The sequence below is a fragment of the Aquarana catesbeiana genome, linkage group LG02 (genome assembly GCF_042186555.1).
Source record: "Aquarana catesbeiana isolate 2022-GZ linkage group LG02, ASM4218655v1, whole genome shotgun sequence".
NCBI lineage: Eukaryota > Metazoa > Chordata > Amphibia > Anura > Ranidae > Aquarana > Aquarana catesbeiana.
Genome location: NC_133325.1, coordinates 96,484,024 through 96,507,338, shown reverse-complemented (window position 1 = coordinate 96,507,338; position 23,315 = coordinate 96,484,024). Strand labels below are relative to the sequence as shown.

At 42.5% G+C, this 23,315-nt stretch overlaps 1 protein-coding gene across 1 annotated transcript in view; it reads right to left on the bottom strand.

Annotated features, from left to right (window-relative positions):
- Positions 1-377: 377 nt before the first annotated feature.
- VPS36 (vacuolar protein sorting 36 homolog) overlaps positions 378-23,315 on the bottom strand; it is a 63,427-nt gene continuing 40,489 nt past the window's right edge. The window contains exons 7-14 of the mRNA XM_073613256.1: positions 12,865-12,897; positions 12,695-12,772; positions 9,852-9,986; positions 9,692-9,757; positions 7,502-7,566; positions 5,831-5,915; positions 3,282-3,358; positions 378-1,222 (exon numbers count right to left, since the gene is read on the bottom strand). Of these exons, the coding sequence (XP_073469357.1) occupies positions 1,129-1,222; positions 3,282-3,358; positions 5,831-5,915; positions 7,502-7,566; positions 9,692-9,757; positions 9,852-9,986; positions 12,695-12,772; positions 12,865-12,897 (633 nt within the window). The 3' untranslated portion in view covers positions 378-1,128. The remainder of the gene's footprint in view (positions 1,223-3,281; positions 3,359-5,830; positions 5,916-7,501; positions 7,567-9,691; positions 9,758-9,851; positions 9,987-12,694; positions 12,773-12,864; positions 12,898-23,315) is intronic.

The following is a 23,315-nucleotide window of genomic DNA, read 5'->3' as shown; positions in this document are numbered from 1 at the left end:
CTCCTGCGCATGCGCGCAGGAACCACCAGTCACTGGCACACGCTGGGGAAAAAACGGCTCGGAGGGCCGATTCTTCACTGTGCATGCGCTGATGACATCATCGGCGCACTACAAGGTAAATATCTCCTAAACGGCGCACGTTTGGGAGATATTTTCAGTACAAATAGATAAGCTTTATCATAGGTTTACCTATATATATAAAAATGTCTCAGGGGGTTTACAACCACTTTAACTGATACCAATGGCTGACGTTTCACTTAAAGCTTAAGGAGGAAGCAGGCAAGTAAATAAAGGACTATTGAACACCAAAAAATGTAAAGTATACAGCACCACAATATACTTTCTTAATAGAAAAAAAAAGAGATAATAGATGGTAGTTGATATAAAGAATGATTTATTTGCAGATATCAGTTACAACACTGATATTTGGTTTTACACAACATACAAATCAGAAAGTCTACTACAACCAGTAAAGCCACCGCATCCATCAGTCGGACCTTGGAGTGAAAACAACCATTGAAGTATATGAGACTAAACTTCAAGCCACATGACTTCTTCCTGGACAGATTCATCCACTAGGTGATCATTTTTTAGCAGGCTGCTAGATCTAATCACAGGAATATACTTCGGAATGGAAGCCATTTTTGCTTTGAAGTTGAAGGGAATCTAACATTAAGAAAAATATCTGTGTGAGAAGCCACTGTTAGAAGTTACTATTCTCGGACTCCTGGTGACAAAATAGTACTGCCTGCAGTAAAGCAAAGACTGTTCGCCTTCAGGGACCCGGAACCAGCTCGCAATCCAGAAGACAAAGGATAGCAGCTTCAATCTGAGCACTCTCACACAGGTATTCTGCTTATGATGGACTCCCTCTACATAGCTGGCAATGTGACCTTTTGTCAGTGGTTTAATGATGGTGATATGCCAAATTCTCTATTGCACGTTGCATTGAGCTGCAGTTGAAGAATAGCTGAGAGGAAAGAAGGTCAATTCTCCCTCATGTTCCTCATATAAGTTTTTACGTTCTTTAGATGTCCTTTACATGATCACCCACAGACAGTACACCTTGAAAGCTCCACAGCAAATCACATCGAACAACATGTCCTCCAAAGCTTCCTATGTCCGATGTTAACTCTGCGTCAGAAATAGGTTTGGGTAAAAGCGCAACCCTTCCACTGAGTCATCCCGGCAGAGGTGTCCCATGTTCTCTGCAAGCAGAAGTCTGCAATAAACAACAATAAGATTGGGTGAAGAGGAAGGACAACACAATGATCAACTCTGTAAAGGAGCAATCGCAAACAAGTAATTAAAGTATAACTATGGGCAAAACTTTTTCTTTCTTTTTTGGATAGAGTAAGGAAGGGTTATAACCCCTGTTAGATTTTTGCCATCTGTGTCCCACTGAGGAGATTTCCCTTTGCTTCCTGTCTCACAGCCAAACAGGAAGTGAGAGGAAATCCCTGCAAATTAAAGGAATCTTTTGGGTCCCCCGAATCACCAGTACTTGTGTCCCCATTGGAAGATTTCCCCTCTATTACTTTTCTTGGGAAAACCCAAATTGTGGGATTTTCTTCTTTCACTTTCAATGATAATGGTAAACAGGACAAATAGAGAGGGTAAATCTCCTTAACAGGGGCAGAGACAGCAATACAAACTGACAGGTGTTGTAATCTATTATCTCCATCAAAAAAAAAAAAAGAAGAATTATTGATATTAAACACTGCAACAAATACAGTATCGACTGAATGTATGATCTATCAGAAACAACATGCAGAAAACGATCATTTAAATTGATTAGTTGCCTGACACAAACTTACAGATTTTTGTCTGATTAACGAGAAACTACCAATAAGATTCTACCATGGCTGATCAACTTGCCAGCGATTACATTGATTGAAAGCTGATTATATTAAAACGGAGTTCCTCCAAATTATTATTATTTTTTTTTTAAGTCAGCAGCTACAAATACGGCAGCTGCTGACTTTTAAAATAAGGACACTTACCTGACCAGGGCGCAAGCGATGTTGGCACCCGAAGCCGATCTGTCCCTCGGCTCTTGGGTGGAGGCACCGCCATCTTCGGTAAGGGAATCAGGAAGTGAAGCTTTGTGGCTTCACAGCCTGGTTCCCTGCTGTGCATGTGCGAGTCGCGGTGCGTGATTCCACTGGTCCCTGCTGTCTTCTGGGACCTGTGTGTCTTCCAGAAGACAGCGGGGGGAGGGGGGGGGAGGGAGGAGGAGGCGCCGGACATACCATAGAGAGCCGCAGATACTGCGGCTCTCTATGCCCGAAAGTGGGAGCAAATACTTGCATTATACAGGTATCTGCTCCCCCTGAAAGGTGCCAAATGTGATACCGGAGGGGGGAGGATTCCGAAAAGCAGAAGTTCCATTTTTGGGTAGAACTCCGCTTTAATTTAATGGGGAGTCTGTGGTTAGAGGTTCCTGATCACTTTAGTCACATCAAATGATCGATTGAATTATCATATAGATATGTGTATGGCCACCTTAAAGTGATTGTAAAGAATTTTTTTTTTACATTTTTAAGATTAAAATAATAAAGAGGTTTATACTTACCTGCTCTGTGCAATGGTATTGCACAGAGCGGGCGCTTATCCCCTATTTTGGGGTCCCCCCCGTTGGAACTCTCCGCTCCATCTCTTCTGCACGTGCTCCCCCCCCCCCCCCCCCCCATTGCAAGCCGCTTGCTATGGGGGTACATATGCAGGCTTTCTCCTGAGCTGGGCTGTGTGCATACATACATACATACAGCATGGCTTAGTGCTGCCCCCTCCTCACTAGATTTGACTGACAACAGCAGGAGCCAATGGCTCCCCCTGCTATCAGCAAAGCCTGCGAGACCAGGAAGAGAAGACCTGCAGTCGGGCACAGCGCTGGATCGATAAAGGACTCAGGTCTACTATGGCCAGTAAAGCCACCACATCATCACAGTCTGGCCTTGGAGTGATTACATCCACTGAGGGTAGGGGGAGGGGGTAACAGGCAGTGCAGGGGTTTTTACCTTAATGCAGAAAATGCATTAAGGTAAAGTAAAAAAAATAAGTAAAAAAAAAATGTTTAGTGTTTTAAACCACTTTAAATGGTATTAGCATCTATTTTGTGTTCCTTTATGCAACACAAATGGGACTGGCACAATGTGCACAGGAATGTTGGGTCTATGTGGACATTTAGACATCTTTGTACACGTTTAGGCTGAAGCTAGGATTTTAAGAATCATCATCTTTCTGTCAAGTTTGACAGCCAGTAAAACAAATACGAATACCTTTCTTTGGCCAGCAGAACAGACATTCCCACTATTTTGGCAAATTCCTCCGAGGTTAATGATCCCCTTTCAGATACCTGTTAAAAAAAATAAAAAACTATTATCATGCTTTTTGATGCTTTGTAACATTCAGTTCATCATTTTAACAATTAGATTAAATTTGAACTCTATAAAGATACAAAACACACAAATAAATGAAGCTCTTCATTCATTAATACATCTTTAAATGGATCTAGTAATAGTTGGTCACATTCAACTGGATTTGTTCTGTAATGTCTAGACTCTAGATGTTCATAGCTTCTCCAAGCCATTTCTTCAGTTTTAAGGAGGAGGATATCCCAGCATTTACATCCATAGACAAATGCCAATGATATACAGTACAGCAAATAATGGGCTATTTTCCTGACCAGAAGTGGCTTGGTTAAGCTACGAAACACCTTCAACATTACTCGATAAGTCCAGTTGAATGTGACTAACTACTACTAAACATACCATGACCAGAATAAATGAGAACCTTTGTACATATCATTAAATGTATTTTTTTTTTAATAAATGCAAGCAATGCTTTAACTTGGTATTAGTGCCTCTTGTGGCAAAATAGCAAAGCTCTGACTGGGAGGGGACAGAAGCAGCACTAGCAGCCAATTGTTTGTGCTGCAGTGATTATGCAACAATTATTAACAAATAGGAATAGAGGTGAGGGCAGAGTGACAGATAGATGAGATTAACAGTCTTCTGCTTCTCCACCACTGTCCAATAACAGTTTGAGGGCCTGGGACAAGACAGAGATGTATTACTGCAGCAGAGTTAAATTAGCAGATAGGGCTGCACCGTGTGGTAGAACTGAGTAAATCTCAGAACTAGATAGAAATACAAATAGTTTGGCAGGTAAATGATGTTCTTTATCTATGTACAGTATGTGTTTGTAGTTCAGCTTTAAGCTAGGCCATTTGGTAATTGTACACAAATGTTTCCCACATGTATATCAGCCATGCCCAACAAAGACACAGATCCTCTCAAGTACATCAGGCCTGTATCCTGGACTGTGCCAGGAGGAATATCCAGGCTTGTTTAGCCTGCTTTACCTGAGTCTTCCACTAGGGACAGAGAAGAACACAGAAAACGGAGCTGTAAGTGGTTGTAAACCCTGTTACACCACTTGCCACTACTGGTATGCCTATAATAAGGTTTACCTGTAGGTACCGTGAATATCTCCTAAACTTGCACCGTTTAGGAGATATTCACAGTATCCACATGTGCTGACTTCACCGGCACATGCGCACTGAAGAAACGGCCTGCTCGTGCCGTTTCTTCAGTAGCCGTGTTTAGAGGCTCATGCGCGGGAGTGATGTCACCAATCACAGCACCGGAGCCCGCAAACCCGGAAATAACTCCGGGAGACATGTCGCCGGTCACACCGGTGTACGAGGACCGCTGCAACAGCTTCGATCTAAGTATTTCATAATGAGCTAGTATGCAATGCATACTAGCTCATTATGCCTTTGTCTTGCAGGTGTTTGTTTTTTTTTTCCCAGAGTTTACTACCACTTTAAAGCGTAATTAACTCACTATACTTACTTCCTCTCTAACAGTCTGGATTGGCATTGGCATCTTCTTCCTGGCTTCTTCTAGGTGCTGGTCTTTGGTAGCTGGTGTTTTTTTGTTTGGGGGGGGGGGGGGGCGGCAACTCAAACCCCCCCCCCCCCTTCTGTCTGCCGGTCGGTCCACCGCCACTTATCCCATTTAGGTGACGGGCATCGAGCATCTGAGGAGCGATGGCTGGGATCGGGCATCGGTAGGGACCGGGCATCCAGGCATCGGACCAGCTGCTCTTCTCCTCCTCGCTTCCACTGTGCGTCTCCTCCCCTCCTCCTAGGTGTCCAATAGAATCGCCAGTTCTTTCGGGTGATGAGTATCAGACCCACTTCCCAATTGGCAGGGAGGAGGATTGGTGTTGCAACAGCAAATATTCATTCCCTGTTGCAACACACCTGGGTGGGCTCCAGACACATTCTCTGCGACCCAAGCCCACCTTAGTTTGAAGCCTATTAGAGCCTCTGGCTCTAATTAGGTGCTTCAAAAAAAAAAAAAAAACCTGGCCGCTGTAATTTATGCGCCTGGTGCCCTGAAAGGGGCCAGACATATGAATAGGGGGTGGCCGCAGCGGCAATGGATAGATTCATGCTATGCATGAATCTATCCATTGCATATAGGGGGTGGCCTGGAGAGAGGGGGCAGCGTCCGGGCACCCTTATTGTACGGGCCGCCCCTGGTCTTTTGGCATCTTCATTAGCCAGCGCAGGATGACCTGCGCATGCACAGGAATCAGTCATCCCAGCACACAGAGACCGTGCAGTTCAGCTTACATGCCATAGAAGACTGTGAGGAGGCAGATAGGTGTATTTTACTGCAGAAGAGACATTGCACGCCTCTTATGAAATAAAAAGCCTGTCTGCTTGTAAGTTTTTTAAAAATGCCTTTAGTTCTGCTTCAAGTGAAAGGGTAGAAAACCTCCAGATATATAAAAGAGCCGTGACTGGCCTTCATACCGTTTCTAAAGCAGCAGCAACCATTTCCTCTTCATTGTGAGACTGATGTTCAATTACCATGACACCACTATCAAAAATACGCAGCCTGTAAAGCAGAATGAAAATGAATTAGAGCCCACAGGTACCCACACATTGTACACTACTATTCAAATTAAAGACGGATATCAATGGTAAAATATACAGTACACACAGAACAAAATTTGGCCGGTGCAGCAGGGACTGGCTGAATTTCGATCTGTGTGTGGTCCTCTCTGCCCGACAGAAGTTGATCAGTAGATAGACTTCTGTCAAACAAAACAGAGAAGTCCCACCGTCACAATGCAATAGCACAGTGAGGATAAACTTGGCTGAATTTAAAAAAAAGCTTTAAAAGGATGCTTGGTTTTTTTTTTTGGGCTTGCTGGATTGATTTTCACAACTGTCAGGCTTAAAAACAGATTTTGGCCACCAATAATTCAGATGATCTCACATCTGATTCAGGCTTAACATAGGAGCACCCCAATTCTTCACAGAGAGAATGGACCTCCTAATATGAAAACCCTGCCAGGTCCCTGACTCAGCACCTGCCCCAATAACAGCATGTTTCTTCATTTCTAAAAAATTGTGGTAAAAAAAAAAAATTAAATCCCCTTGAGGTGTCTACTTTCCAAAAAAAAAGGGTAATTTTGTGGGCATTAGCAATGTCCTAGCATTTTTTTTTATGATTTATAACAGAAGGTAAAAGAAACTTTTTTTTAGATTTTTTTTTTCTTTATATAGTAAAAAAAAAAAAAAAAATTAAAAATCAAGTACCACCAAAAGAAAGCTCCATCTCAAAAAATATACATAAAATATATCTGGGTAAATGTCAGTCAAACTAACACAGCACAGAAAACCTGAAAAACAGCCTAAAAAGGTGCTTAAAACCATGCCGGAACTGTGGCATTTCATCCCAGCACAGTTTTTCTGGGTATTTTCATTAGAATTGCTGGCTGTTTAGCTGGCAGTCGCTGGCTGCCTAAGACCTTATTCACAATTCTATACAGCTACCCCAGGAGCTGATTGAAGTATTGCTTTGGTCTTATTCACACAGACATAACCTATCAGTGCACCCATGCAAAGGGCTGTCTTTGCCTGCATGGGATGCATAGGTGTTCCATGCATCCACGTGCAGGCATCCCCATTCATATCTACTGGAACTCATTGGCCTACACAGATGCAGCCGCTAGTTCCAATTTGACAGCCATGCAGATGTGTCCCTGAACGCAGATAGTGTGCGTTGGCATAGCTTTCGAATTGGAACCAGCGGCTGAGCCAATGCCGTCGCTGCATTCCAATAGACATTGACAGCGCTGCCTGCATGCGGATGCAGGAAACACTTGTGCATCCAGTACAGAAAAAGATGGCCCTTTGTATAGGTGTACTGATAGGTATGCCTGTATGAATGAGCCCAAAGTGATAAATCAATCAGATCCTGGGCTAGTAATATTGATGTAGAGTTATAAGAATAGGGATAAGTATTCATCTATTAAGGCTATTAAGGAAGGCTATGCTCACAATCTTCATACAAGAAACCTATTTTGTCATATAGAAAGGAAAACAGTCAGAGAATGGGAGATTTGTGGCACAGGCTGCAGGCAGAAAACAAAGGCCATAGTAAAAAGGCACAGGAGGAAATGTCCAGTTTCTTACCGCACAGGAAGTTTCAGAGATTCAAACATTTTGCAGGCGTTTACTAGATCCTCTGGAGACAGCAACTGCAAGATAGCAACACGTATTCAACACTTGTCCATGGTAAAACTAGAATTCTCGGTTTTAAGTCGCATTAAAAACTCTTTACTGTCACATTCCAAAAATGTCTTAGTAAGTACCCCAATATGTACCAATAAAATAATGGTACTATGCTAGCACTTAATACAAAAAATATTTTAATGTGCCCGTGAGAGTGTGTTTTTGAAGTGAACGGGATTGAATATGAATACATGTGTTTATTTATTACGATCTAGACTACAGAACACCTCCATAACTTTCAGTGGGAAGGTGTTCTGTAATTCAGTGTTAGAGAACCCAGGTAAGGCTTACAACACTGCTGTATACCCAAAATTATTTTTTCCCACTTAGGATACACTAAGGGAAGGGTTAAACCTATCAGATTTTTTTTTTTTTTTTTGCCTGTAGCTCATTAGGGAGATTTCCCTTCAAAATGTTTCCTTGGTTTCTGTTCTGGTGGTGACTCAAAATTATGTATTTTCACTTTCATTCACCGCGACAAAGATTTTTTTTTCAAACAGATTAAGGCCTGGTTCACACTTGTGCATTTTTTTGTGAGTTTTCAGTTTTGCAGGAACACACTACATTGAACATGGTTTCCTATGGATCACATTCACATCTGTGCATTTTATTGAAAGAGCTAGGGGCTTTTTTCTGTTTTTTGGCTCCATAGACTTCAATGAATCAAAAACATGTATTGAAAAACGCAAAATAAACCTGAAATAAGCAAACTGCAATCCTCATAGGTGTAAACCAGGCCTTAGCATACAATGTATCAATGGTGGTAGACATAGAGAGATGCAAATGCTTTTATCCAGGAGCCCTTCCCAATTCGATGCCTAATGTATCTGCCAGGGCAGACATACACAATACACCAAGGAAGCAACAAATGTGGCTGACTTTGTTTTATTTATATTGAGTATATCATATCTAAAGTACACAATCAGGATTTGGGAACGTACTTTTCAACCGTATAATTTACATGCTTACCGTATTTGTTTTTAGATCACAAAAAAAACAAGAATGGAGCTACTCAACTTCCAAAAGTCCAGAGTACATTAATACATCCAATACAGGAAAGTTCACCTGCTCCTCAGGAGCTTAGTCATAGGAACTCTCTGACTAAGCTCCTGATGGAGTGAAATGCGTAAAAGGAGACAGTGGACTTTCCCTATATTGGATAATATTAATAAATGTATTCTGGACTTTTGGCGGTTGAGTATCTCCATTCTTGTTTTTTTTTGTGCTACCATTCTGAAAATACTAAATGACTGGCTGAATCTGGCTTTCCCAAAGCAACCATGCAGCAAATTATGTCATCATGACAACTAGCAATTATGGCAACTAGCATTTTCAAGAGAAGTCAGCATTGGCACCCTACATACTTCCCCCTATACAGGATTATTTTCTTTTCCTTTCCCCAGTTTTATATAATCTACTGCAAGCTTCTCATTGCACTTCCCAGTGGGGCTGCAGGCTCTTGCCAAATGTAGTTCTGTGGTTCTTACTGAATTACAGCCGGAGGTGCTCAGCCCTTTTGAAAATGACTTGCTAAGCTATTTCTAGACTTGCCAGGCTTCACAAGTTTGTTGCACAATTGCAGCAAATATGCATTGCATGATTCCAGATTAACTTTCTTTGCAAACATTCTGCAAGTCTGCTGCAAATTATGGTTCAGTTATGTTGCGCAATAATCATCCCACCACAGGGGTCACTGTGACTTGCAGAGCTGTTGCTGTAGACTCACTACTGCAACTTTGCTCTTGCTAGAGACTTGCCACGCTAATTTGCTGCAAATTGGAAAAGTGTCAACTAGAACTTGTGCTTCAAGTGTTCTGCAAGTGTACAACTTGCCAGTCAAAAATGTGCAAGTTAATAGACTTACAATTCAACACTGCCACAAATCTGTGGCAAGTTATCCTTGCCATCTGGGTAGTGGAGTGAAAATGCGCTAGCACAGCAGGTGGATTAGTTTTGTGCCAATAAAGGTTTACTTTGGACTTTTATAAAGGAGAGTGGCTTCTTTTCAATCTGTTGAGATGTCATACTATGGAATCAAGTTATATGAACCAGATAGGGTGACAATGGCCACCTTCCATATATCATACATACCTCCATGCCCCTGGCTCTGTTAACTAGACAGTATACTTCTGTAAGAGACATTATACCTCCTCGTTCCTGGAAAAGGAAAACATATTGGGAGATGATGCTGCGCTGAATATATAATATACATAGATTCACAAATTAACATATCCAAATCTACATAACCAACCTCTAATGGGTTTTGTAACATTGTGGCCAGCTGCTTTGCCAGTTGCATGTGATAATGAGTGCCCGATCCATGAGTTTCCCGGGTCACTGGATTGGCAATGCCCATGCTCAAGAGGTAGGATTTAAACCGAATGGTCTGCAAAGATAAAAACACAATACATGATTATATTGTCATATGACTAGGAGGAAAAGTAAATCAAATTCAACTGTTTGTAGAGATTTTCAAATCGGCTGCAAAATCTCTGCAGTCGGCTCTGAACGGTCTCACCAGAAGCTGAGCTGACCTCTGCTACTGAGAATCTTACTTGTCTGGCTGTCATTCTAAATTCAAAGGATTCAATAATTTCAAGTCACTGACCTAGAAAAAGATCTGGAGTTCTGATTTGACTGACTCAATAGATACACACTTGCTCCAGACTGGCCACCTAAAGCACTGAAGCCAGAAACAGCCAAGCAGCTGTCAATTTCACAAGGGGAGAGGAATGGCAGGCAGCAGATTTCTCTTCTCACAGGTCCCCTTTCATTAGTTTACCAGAAGATGGTCTATTAAATCTGGTACCGACTATCATTAAAATATTTTTGGGAGGGACTGGCCTTTTAAATGGACTTTCTAGTTGACCTGTAATGTACTGTATATACTCGAATATAGGCAGACCCGAATATAAGCCGAGGCACCTAATTTTATCACAAAAAACTGGGAAAACGTATTGACTCGAGTATAAGCCTAGGGTGGGAAAATGCAGCAGCTACTGGGTAAACAATGCCCATCTGCAGCCTCACTGTGCCCATTTGCAGCCTCACTGTTCCCATCTGCAACCTCATTGTGCCAATTTGCAGCCTCACTGTGCCCATCTGCAGCTGTACCTTTGATTACTAAAACAGGGGGTGTCTCCTGTTGTGTTATGCAGTCTGTTCGGCGGCCGTCCATTGTAACAAAGCCCCGCCCTCCTCCTCGTCCGTGATAGACGGAACACTGATACAGTTTCCCAGCATTGTGTTCCTCTATCACGGACGAGGAGGCGGGGCTTTGTTACAATGGACGGCCGCCGAACAGACTGCATAACACAACAGGAGACACCTGCTGTTTTTAGTAATCAAAGGTACGGCTTCAGATGGGCACCCTCACTCAAGTATAAGCCAGGGGGGGGGGGGTTCAGCCTAAATAATGGGCTGAAAAACTCGGCTAATACTCGAGTATATACGGTATTTACAGCTTTTGTAAAGCCAATTTATTTTTTAAAATAACAAACATGTTACAGTTACTTGCTCCATGCAGTGGTTTTGCACAGAGCAGCCCTGATCCTCCTCTTCTCGGGTCCCCCGCTGGCCCCTCTGCCCTGCTGAGTGCCACCACAGCAAGCTGCTGCTAGGTCTAGGGGCACTAGTGCATGCTCACTCCTGAGCTGCCGCTGTGTGTCTTGTGTGCACCAAATGCCTTTGCAAACCCAGCTATTGCCTTGTAAAAGTAGCTGTGAACATCACTGTGTTGTGCATAGCATGTGCAGAAAGCAGAGCTGTGGGAGGGGCCCAGCAGGCCCTACCTACTACCGGCTGCCTGCAGAAAATGACAGGAGGGGGCGGACACAAGACCAATCACTCTGTCCAATAAGAAAGCAGCAGCGACTGGTCTTTATTACAGGAAGCTCCTGCATAGAGACAGTTTTACACTGGATTACTGCACACATCTGGAAAAAAATACCGCTGGCAGTAATCAAATGTAAAAGATCCGACAGGCAGGTTGTAACAAGTTAATCGATGGATCGGCTTGGATACAATGAGCCTGTCCATACATGGATAAAATCTGGGCACGTCCCTGTTGAATAGGCTGAATTTCAATCTTTGTATGGCCAGCTTAAGGCTCTGTTCACACTAGTGTAATTTCAGATGCTACTTGAGTAGCACAGAAGCATGACAGTGAATGTCACATTGTTTTCAATGGTCCCCGGACAATCCTCACATTCGTTTTATGATTCCTGTGGTTTTCTTGCTATATCAAATGGCCCCTGGTGTTTCAGGGTTCATTTTAATTGTCTAATAAAATAATGAGATTTTAGATTTTTTTTTTTACTTTTTTGGTTATATTTTTTGCTTATATCCCATATTCTCACTCCCTCTACTGTTGTGGTTTGTTTTCTTTCAATGGGTCCCATTTACATCAATGCATCTCAGCATGGCACAATTTTGGAAAAGGTTCCTGTACTACTTTGGTGTGATTCCAGCACGATTTTGGCCCCATGGAATACACAAATCACTTCAAAGTAGCATCAAAGAAGCATTCAAGTTGGGCTACTTAATCACACTGAAAGTCTGATCAAAATCAGATTGCAGCAGTGTGAACCTAGCCCAAGTCACTGTGCTACCTACTGCGGGAACCAGCATTAAAGTAAACTTGTTGCCTTGCCCTAAATGGGAAAAGGACAGGTTCATTCTTGCACCATGACTTCCATCTTAATACAAGATCCATAAAATAAAAAAAAATAAAAATAGGAATATTTTTAATGTTCACAGCAATCATCAATGTCTCCATTTCAAGTGCTGCAAACATGAAAGAGGAAAAAAAGATTCTGATTCTTGCCTACATGAGGCCCACATTGTTAACTGCACAAACACTATATAGGATGTGAATCTTAATTTGATAGAAATTCAATATTAATATGAACAGTACAGACAATATATATATATATATATATATATATATAATGATATCCGGAGACATAACAGGTGCAGATGTTATGTCAGACACAAACTTTATGTTTTCCCTGGAAAGAGTCCATATAAAAATACGGTGCTGTTTATCTTCCCAGTTTTACCTGGCAGCCGATGTGTGCACACACACTCCCATACCTCATCTTCTGTGATGTCTCCTTGTTTGTCTTTGATTTTGTTAGCTATCGATTTGGACAGTTCTACCATTTCCTTGGCCTGTAAAAATAATGAAGACAACCATCTTTCACTACTGTGCTGACAGGAAATGGCTGTGCTGGACGTGGACTCACATTAATGTTTCAGCGTACCTTTTCCATCAGCTTGCTCAGATCCTCAAAAGCCTGGAAAACAAAATAAAGAACGTATATATGGTTAGTGAGATGAGTTAGCCATGTGCAACATCATCCCTACTAGGACAGATTCTGAGAACAAACTACCTGCAGTGACACCGGCCAAACCATGAGGTTAGATAAAATGTCCCTCTATGAACTTATTATTATTATTATACAGGATTTATATAGCGCCGACAGTTTATGCAGCGCTTTACAACATTAGGGCAGACAATACAATTACAATACAATTCAATACAGGAGGGATCAGAGAGTCCTGCTCGTTAGAGCTTACAATCTAGGAGGGAGGGTCAAGTTATACAAAAGGGTAATAGCTGTGGGGATGAGCTAATGGAGAAAATAGTGCAGTTGTTAGATGGAGGCAGGATAGGTTTCTCTGAAGAGGAAGGTTTTCAGGGATCATCTAAAAGTGGATAAATGTTGAGACAGTCTGACAGATTGGGGTAGGGAATTCCAGAGAATGGGCGAGGCTCAGGAGAAGTCCTGGAGGGGGATATGGGAGGAGGTGATGAGGGAGCTAGAGAGCAGGAGGTCTTGGGAAGAACAAAGAGGGCGATTAGGTTGGTATTTTGAGACTAGGTTAGTGATGTAGCTGGGGGCAGAGTTGCGGATGGCTTTGTAACTTATTTTTAGCATTTTGAATTTAATTCGTTGGGCGAGTGGCAGCCAATGGAGGGATTGGCAGAGAGGGGTAGCAGACGCTGAGCGGTTTGTAAGGTGGATGAGTCTGGCAGCAGCATTCATGATGGACTGCAAGGGGGATAGTCTATTTAAAGGTAAGCCAATGAGGAGGGAGTTGCAGTAGTCAAGGCGAGAGATAACCAGGGAGTGAATCAGGAGCCTTGTGGTTTCATTGGTTAGAAAGGGACGTAGCTTAGAGATGTTGCAGAGGTTGAGGTGGCAAGCTTTGGAAAGTGATTGTATGTGGGGCCGAAAGGAGAGTTCAGAGTCCAGGATAACACCTAGTACCCTGACATGTGGGGACGGGTGGATGGTTGTGCCATTGCTCTTGACAGAGAAGTCAGGGGAAGAGGCACGTGAGGGATGAAATATTATAAGCTCGGTTTTGGACAAGTTGAGTTTGAGGAAGTGGTGTGACATCCATACAGATATGTCTGTTAGTAAATTAGTGATGCATGAGGAGACTGATGGAGTGAGTTGAGGGGTGGAGAGATAGATTTGTGTGTCGTCAGCGTAGAAATGATATTGAATCAGCTGACCCAGGGAAGAGGTGTAGATTGAAAATAAAAGAGGTCCAAGAACAGAACCTTGGGTGACTCCGACAGAGAAGGGAGGAGGAGTGGAGGAAGTAGAATTGTAAGTCATACTAAAGGTGCGTCGGGATAAGTAGGATGAGAGCCACTGAAGAGCACAGTCAAGGAGAGCGAGGCCATAAAGTTTTTTGAGGAGGAGGGGTGGTCAACCGTGTCAAAGGCAGCTGAAAGGTCCAGAAGTAGGAGTACAGAATAGTGTCCGTTGGTTTTTTTCATTTTGTATGTCATTTGTGAGTTTTAGGCTAGGTTCACACTGCTGCGGTGCGGGAACGCAGCAAATTTACTGCGGGTTCCCGCATCGCATCAACTCGCACGGCATTTCACACTGCCATATGCGAACTGCTGGGGAGTGTCATACAATGTTAACGACACCCCCAGTTCAGCTCGCATATCGCACTGCGAACTGACAATTCGGACATGTATCGGCTCGCATAGGTGTGAACACCCATGCGATCCGATTCTGGTCCGAACAAAAAAAAGGGTTGAAGGGGGTCAAGAAGGTTATTCTTAATGAGGTGGTCACTCCGTTGGTTGTAAACCAGGCATTCAAGGAGTTTAGAGGAAAAGGGGAGCAAGGAGATAGGGCGTAGGTTGTTATCATTGGTAGGGTCCAAGGATGGCTTTTTAAGTATGGGGGTGACCAGTGCTTGTTTTAGAGCATTGGGGAAAATGCCAGAGGTGAGGGAGAGATTGAACATGTGGGTTAGAGAGTGTAGGATAGAGTCAGAGGGTGACCGTAGTATTTGAGAGGGAATAAGGTCCAGGGGATAGGTGGTTAGGTGGGCGTTAGAAAGGAGTTTAGCAACTTCATATGTAGTAGCAGATTTGAATAAGGGGAGTGTCAGTTGTACCTGTTGACATGGGGTATATTGGATGTATGTAAGCAGGACAGTGATCCCATTATTTCTTACTGTGGAGTCAGAGCTGTGGGTAAACCGATGGGGTTTATTTACTAAAACTGTAGAGTGCAAAATCTGGTGCAGCTGTACATGGTAGCCAATCAGCTTTTGACTTCAGCTTGTTCACTTAAGCTTTGACAATAAGGCTGGGTTCACACTGCTCCGACATGGAAGTCAGACAACATCCGATCTGACTTTGCCCTACGACTTCATGTCCAGCAACTTCAATGAATGAGATTAGACTTTGATCTGACCATACCAGGCCCTTTGAGTCTGGTATGAATCTTGAGGGGGGAAACCCCACACCAAAATAAATAAAAAAGGGACAAGGGCCACTACCCAACAAATCTGGGCGGTGGTTGTGGGGGTCTGCGGGCAGGGGGTTTATCAGAATGATGTCACCGGATGGCCACGCCCCATGGCTATATAAGAACCAGCAAAGAACGAAGCTGGCACAACTGCGGGAGCTAGCGTCAGAGAAGGACTGGGTCAGTGGCGGAGAAGAGAGCAGCAGGTGGGGGAGAAGACAGCAGGTGGAGGAGAAGACAGCAGTGGAGGGAGAAGACCAGAGGAAGAATCCATCACCGGAGGGGGAAGACCAGAGGAAGAAGACACGTTGGAGCTACCATGGGGAACATTCTTCACTTTTAAAAAAGGACTTGTCAAAATGGTCTCTTGTTTTATTGACACTACACCACTTTTTTGGGTTGAATGGGTAGGGGTACCCCCTACTCATTCACATGGGGGGGGCAGGATCTGATTCCAGTAAGCCCCCTACCCACAGACCCCCACAACCACCATCCAGGGTTGTCGGGAAGAGGCCCTTGTCCCCATTAACATGCCCCAAAGCACCCCCCTATGTCCAGGAGGGGGGGGGGTGCTCGCCAGATAAGGGTCTGGTATGGATTTTGGGTGGGGGTTCCCCTTAAAATCCTCGGTCTGGTATGATCTTGGGGGAGAACCTACGCCGTTTTTGTTTTGGTATGGGGGATTTCCCCCTCAAGATCCATACCAGACTTACAGGGCCTGGTATGGAATTGGGTGAGGACCCCACGCTGCTTTTTAAAAAAAAAAAATTTGGCATGGGGTTCCCCTTCAAGATCCTCAGAGCACAAGTCGCACCACAAGTCGGATCAGTTAGGATGATGACTTGACTTAAATGCGACTTACATTCAAATCAATGGGCTGAAATCATGCCAAAGTTGGACCAAAGTAGTGCTGGAGCCTTTTTCAAAGTCGGACCAGTTAAGATGGCTCTCATAGGGAACCATTGACTTATACACGTCCCAAAGTCAAAATGTATGTCGCACTAGTGTGAACCGGGCCTAAAACCTGGAAGCTGATTGGTTTCTATGCAGAGCTGCATCAGATTCTGCACTCTCCAGTTTTAGAAAATCGATCCCATTTTGTAACTGGATGTTTGAAGCAGCGACTAAATTAAAGAGAAATGATAATGGTTTTGAGTACATTTTATTAAATATTTTAAAAAGTTTATATGGTTTTTAAACGTTTTACATTTTTTTAAGCAAAAACATGGGACCATCAAGCCGAAATGAGGGACAAAACACGCAACATAATATAATCATCTTGTGTGTGGCTTGTGTTGTGAAAACGGAAGGATTATTAACAAATTTGCCATCCCTGTGTTTTTCCAGCCCAGCAACATGCAGAGAAAGAAGTTTGTACATCCAAAAGACCCAATACCAAAACACTAGAGAAGTAACCTGGTATAGGCATTCATTATTGTAAAAAGTGGAAAGACTTGGATTATGATGTGACCAAACAAGCACTCAGAAAATAGATGACCCAACATAAGAGAGTGAATTCTGCCATCTTCCTACACCTTACAGCGGATCTTGAACCTGAATTAACCACTTACAGACCGGAAGATTTCCCCCCTTAAAGACCAGGCCATTTTTTGTGATACAGCACTGCGTCGCTTTAACAATTGCGCGGTCGTGGGATGTTGTACCCAAACAAAATTGACGTCCTTTTTTTGCCACAAATAGAACTTTCTTTTGGTGGTATTTGATCACCTCTGCGGTTTCTATTTTTTGCTCTATAAACAAAAAAAAAGCAACAATTTTGAAAAAAAAACAAAAAACAATATTTTTTACTTTTTGCTAAAATAAATATACCCCCAAAAAATGTAAAAAAAACAAAACAACATTTCTTCCTCAGTTTAGGCCGATATATATTCTTCTACATATTTTGGTAATACATCATATGTTGTATATCTGTTATGGTGTCCATGTGGCGTGTTCTATACAAGGAGGACAAAAAGATTGTTGAAGATACGTATAGCAGAACATCTGACTAATATAAAGAACAGCTATAAAAAACATAGCGTATCTTTACATTTTAGGGAGAAACATAACAGAGACCCCACATTGCTACAATTTTGTGGAATCGACTGTGTGTTTCCCTCTTGGAGGGGTTCTAATCAGGTGAGGGACCTCTCCCAGCGGGAGACTAAATGGATATTTTTAATGAAGTGTCTAGCACCTAATGGGATGAATATAGAACTCGATCTAAACTGTTTTATAAACATTTTTTAAATAAATAGGTTACTTATGTGTTAATTAATGTTGATAGATTTCATATTTGGAATATGTAGTAAGTGTCCAGTTAATATACATTATTTCAATTCTGGACGTTATGTAAGTGTTTGCTCATAATTCTTTTAACCACTTCAGCCCCCCGGAAGATTTGGCTGCCCAAAGACCAGGCTATTTTTTGCGATACGGCACTGCGTCAATTTAACCGACAACTGCGCGGTCGTGGGACACTGTACTCAAACAAAATTTACATCCTTTTTTTCCCCCAAATAGACTTTTCTTTTGGTGGTATTTGATCATCTCTACGGTTTTTATTTTTTGCGCTATGAACAAAAAAAAAAGAGTGACAATCTTGAAAAAAAAACACAATATTTTGTACTTTTTGCTAAAATAAATATCCCACATTTTTTTTTGTAAAAAAAGCACATTTTTTTCTCAGTTTAGGGCGATATGTATTCTTCTACATATTTTTGGTAATAAAAATTGCAATAAGCGTATATTGATTGGTTTGCGCAAAAGTTATAATGTCTACAAAATAGGTGATAGATTTAGGCATTTTATTATTTTTTTACTAGTAATGGTGGCGATCTGTGATATTTAGCGGGACTGGGACATTGTGGCGGACAGATCGGATACTTTTGACACTTTCTTGGGGCCACTGACATTTGTACAGCGATCGGTGCTATAAAAAAGCACTGATTACTGTTTAAATGTCACTGGCAGGGAAGGGGTTAACACTAGGGGGCGATCAAGGGGTTAAATGTGTTCGCTCATGTGTGTTTCTAACTGGGGGGAATGGGACTGACTGGAGGAGGAGACATATCGCTGTTCCAAATCACTAGGAACAGCAGATCTGTCTCTCCCCCCCTGTCAGAACGGAGATCTGTTTACATTGACAGATCCCTGTTCTGTCTCTCGTGCCCACGATCGCGGGTGGCTGGCAGACATCGCAGCCGCCGGCCACGCTCATCGGGTCCCCTGCCGCGCAGCAGGCGCGCGCCTGCTATAGCGCGTGCTATCTTAAAGCTAAACCTAAAAAAGCTAAACGGTATCTGAACACCACATACTGAAAACGCTATTTAATTCATTTTTAATATTCAAAGCAAACACACTCATTCTTCAATGTCTCCATGCTTTATTTTGTTGAGAAATCACTTTGAAAAACTGCCGCCCCCCCGTGTTGAGGGCATGTGGTCTGGCATGGTCCAGGAAGGGGGTTCCCTGCTACATATTCTCCTGCTTAAGAACTCGGGGCTCCCTGGTTTGCATATATGGGGAACACCGGATTCTCTGGTTTACAAGATCTTGGGTGTCCCTAAGAGACTTTGAAATTTGCACAGTCAGGAAGAATCAGTGCTGCGCTAAAAATCAAAGGCGTCATCCAGGTAGTTCATTTTCCTTGTCTCTGTTTAAATTGCAAATGTTCATGCCAAGCCTACCTGTAAAAAAGGCCCTAAGCAACTTGTCAGAAGAGGGATTTGCTAACAGATCAGATGCTTCCCAGAACTAATTAGTAACATGCTACAACTCATCGCTCAAGATAGAGAAGTAAGGACAAAAGGGAACGGGCACACACCTAACAGGAACTTCCTCACATAAACATAATCCTGCAGCCCTGTCGCCTTATCAGCAGCCAGCAGCAGATGCAGGAAGCTGCGAGAGCCCTTTATTAATTACAGCTCAGCCACACACATCACAACTACTGTGGCTGGATGTCTCTTCAATTATCCACTTTACAAAATGTCTTTCCGTGATTTTTATGGTTATCCATGTATTATGAATAAACAGTGAACATGGAATAAAAGTGCAGAAAAAAGGAACAAAACAAGCAAAAAAAAACCACATTGAAAAACTGAAAACTACAGTGGAACCTTGGATTACGAGCATAATCCGTTCCAGGAGAATGCTTGTAATCCAAAGCACTCGCATATCAAAGCAAGTTTCCCCATAGAAGTCAATGGAAACGAAGATAATTTGTTCCGCATGCAATACCGCATGTGGCCAGAGATGGGGGGGCGCCGGAAAGCCTCGGAATACTCGGGGACAGCTCGGCTGAACTCTGAAAGCCTCGGGAATGGAGTATTTCCGAACCACTCCGAACCGTTCCGAGGGTCACCGGCGCACCCGCACCTCTGGCCAAATGCGGTAATGCACACCCCATTAGCTTAAATACTGCTCGTTTTGCGAGACAACACTTGCAAACCGAGTCAGAATTTTTTAAAAAAGTTGCTCGTCTTTCAAAACGCTCGTTAACCAAGGTTCCACTGTACTAAAAAAGAGGGCAAATGTATGTGAGCACCCTCTAGCAGACCATTTCACGCGGCCCTCGAATCTCTCCTGCAGCTGTGGCACCTCCTTCATCTTCGCCCCCAGCTTGTCTCAGCAGAGAGGACAGAACTCCTCAGCTAGATCCTGCGCTTCTCTGTGCACCCACATCACTCCCTCGTCTCTGCCTCTCCTGGACTATGGCAGCTGACCCCAGCCCTCCTCTGCTCCTCCTCCAGACCCTGCACTTTCTGCTTCCCAGCTACTCCCCCAACTTCTTCCTGGCAGCTGCACAAAGGAGGTGCACTGTGATGTAGGTGAGGGTGGAGCATACTTGACATCTGATGATGGGGTTGGGTGCTCTGGACATCTGCTTATAATTATTATGAGAATACAATTCTGTGCCAGTGAAAAGGAAGGTTGCACACCTATGGTATCATCCACAAGAAACTTTATTGGAGATTGCTCAGACAGAACACCATGGCAGAACTATTTTCTGTCTGAGCAATTTGCAATAACGTTTGTTGTGGATCATGGCAGCGGTGTGTGACCCTCCTTTTCAGACTTGCATCATCTGCTACAGAAGTATGAATAGGTTCCGTGCCAGTCTGCACCTGCCCTTCACAGCTTAAAGCGGAATTTCAGTCATTTTTTAATCTTTCCATCTATTTAATCTTCTGCCCTTGTTGTTTTAACTTTGGATAGTAAAACATTTTTTTTCTGCCAGTAAATACCTTATACAGCCCACTTCCTGTTTCTTGTCCGGTAAAAAGCCTAGGCTTATGACATCATGTACAGCTCTCTCTCTCTCCCGTGAGAGTTTGCCAGGAAGGGAGGGGGGGATGAGTCATAAGAGGGCCAATGAGAGCTGCAGAGCTGGAGGTGTGCCCCTGTGTGTCTGTGTAAATCCAGGAAGTGAACAGGCAGCAGCTTCAGCTGCCCACAGTTAAAATGGATGCAGCCAGACTCAGTGGAGGGAAGATTTCTGCAGCAAATTCGGCAAGTACAGAATCACAGTATATATAAAATAATATGCAAAGTGGTTGGAGGGAAGCTTCAGAATGGCAAAGATGTTTTTATTACAAATTATGTGAGCAGACTGCAGTTCCTCTTTAAGTCCTCAGTTATTATTAAACCAGTAATAATTGAATGCAGAGGCAATTATTTAATATGAGAATGAGTAGATTGATCTATATAGTCTTACAGATACAACTGGCCCTTTGGCGGCATTCATAATGCTGATGCGGCCTGCAATGAAGTTGACACCCCTGCTCTACATTATTGAGGTCAGGGGTTTCCAGTGAAGGTTGCTGTTGAAGCTCTTCTCCAGGAAAATAAAAAAGCCTTCCATGCAGTGGGGTTGCTCCTACACCGTAAGGGCTACAAGTCCGTTTAGATCTAGGGGGTCACTAAAAGCAGTTTTACTAACCTGATCCTCCACTCCGACACTCTTTTCTACTCTCCCTTACATTCTGGCAGTGGACTGTCCCTCATCATCCTCACATCCAATACAGGGTTATGTATATATATGTGTGTGTGTGTGTGTGTAATATATATATATATATATATATATATATATATATATATATATATATATATATATATATATATATATATATATATATAAATGTATATGCACACACATGCGCTGAATGCAAGCAAGCCTAGATAAAGCACTATACTCCTTAATAGGAAATCCCCCAGAAGCCCAGACTCACTCAAGGCAGCTGAAGACCTTTCCCAGACTACTTCCTGTAGCAGAAGTAGTCTAGGAATAACAAGATGAATCGGATTCTAAGATTGCAGTAAAAAGAATAGTTCAAAGCAGAAAGTCGTGAACTCGAGTGTTCACAGACAGGAAAATCTAGAGGAAACTCCAGGAGGAAGCGAAAAAAATAAAAATATAAAATAAAAAAGACCCCTGTTATACAGTACAGCCTCAGGTCTATATAAAGAACATTACAGGAGCTACACACACAGATTTGACATTCTAACAACATAAATGTAATATATTGCGGCTTACTTATCCTTAGACATGGAGGTTGCATTAGCTGCATGAAAGGTGAACTTATCCTTTAAGCAAAAGTGGTTCTGTTACCAATAGCAACCATTTCTTTACTTTATTTAAAAGTTGACATTTGACTTTTTGTTAAGACAACTGCTCCATTTTGGCACCATGTTTTGTAAGTACCCATGCATATCCAAAACGTATACAAATGAAATTGAACAGCTTGCTGTTCGCTCTGTTCCCTATAGTAATATACCAATAAAGGTAAGTAATTACCAGCTAAGATATTTGAATAACACACCAAAAAGTGATAATGTGCCTAGTATATTAAAGTCCACAAATCACACTTTGATAGGGTCAAACTATGTGTCGACTGGTGATAACTTCATCTAACACCACACCATGTGACCAAAACTTGTCTCCACTTCCCAGTTTGGATGTAAACTCACCAGAAAGTTTTGCCTCACACTCTCGTGTTTTGGCAATCAAGCAGTTAACCACCATAGGATTCAGATGGATTCGGTCAGTGCACGTTCCCCAGCGGGTAATATAGGAGAAATAAGACTCCAAATAGTGTGATATTGTCAAATTTAAATAAAGCATTTATTAAAAAATATAGCCCGATGGTAATATACTCACGAACAGGCAAGGTAAAATCACATTCATATGATGGAGATGCCAGAGATACCCCGTCAAGGCGGACATAACGTATAGGTCATTCCTCCCCTGATCTGATCGCTCAAAACACTCGGATCGTCACTTCCGGTGGTGCATGAACGCCACGTACCCACGTGTTTCGTCATACCGACTTTGTCCTGGGATTGGCTGTACGGCACGGCAACAATCTTTAAATACACCCACTTATGCAAATGACAGGAAATTGCTTATCCACCCTCACAGTGTCCTCATGGCAATGAGATCTCTAGCATCCACTGCAAACATAGCACATTACAATCCATATGACTTTAAAACGTCATCACAATCAGTTCGCAATTGAATACTTTACATATAATCAACATATAGTTGATATAATTGGACCGAATATAATGTATATCAATTAAAACAATAATTAGAAGAATCATGAGAAAACACTTATATATAACGTCCAGAATTGAAATAATGTATATTAGCTGGACACTTACTACATATCCAAATATGAAATCTATCAACATTAATTAACCCATAAGTAACCTATTTATTTTAAAAAATTTTTATAAAACAGTTTAGATCGAGTTCTATATTCATCCCATTAGGTGCTAGACACTTCATTAAATATCCATTTAGTCTCCCGCTGGGAGAGGTCCCTCACCTGATTAGAACCCCTCCAAGAGGTTCCTACCTCACCCTTCCTACCCTATTAATCGAACAGTTGGGACACCTGTTCAGATTTATAGTGGCTTACGGA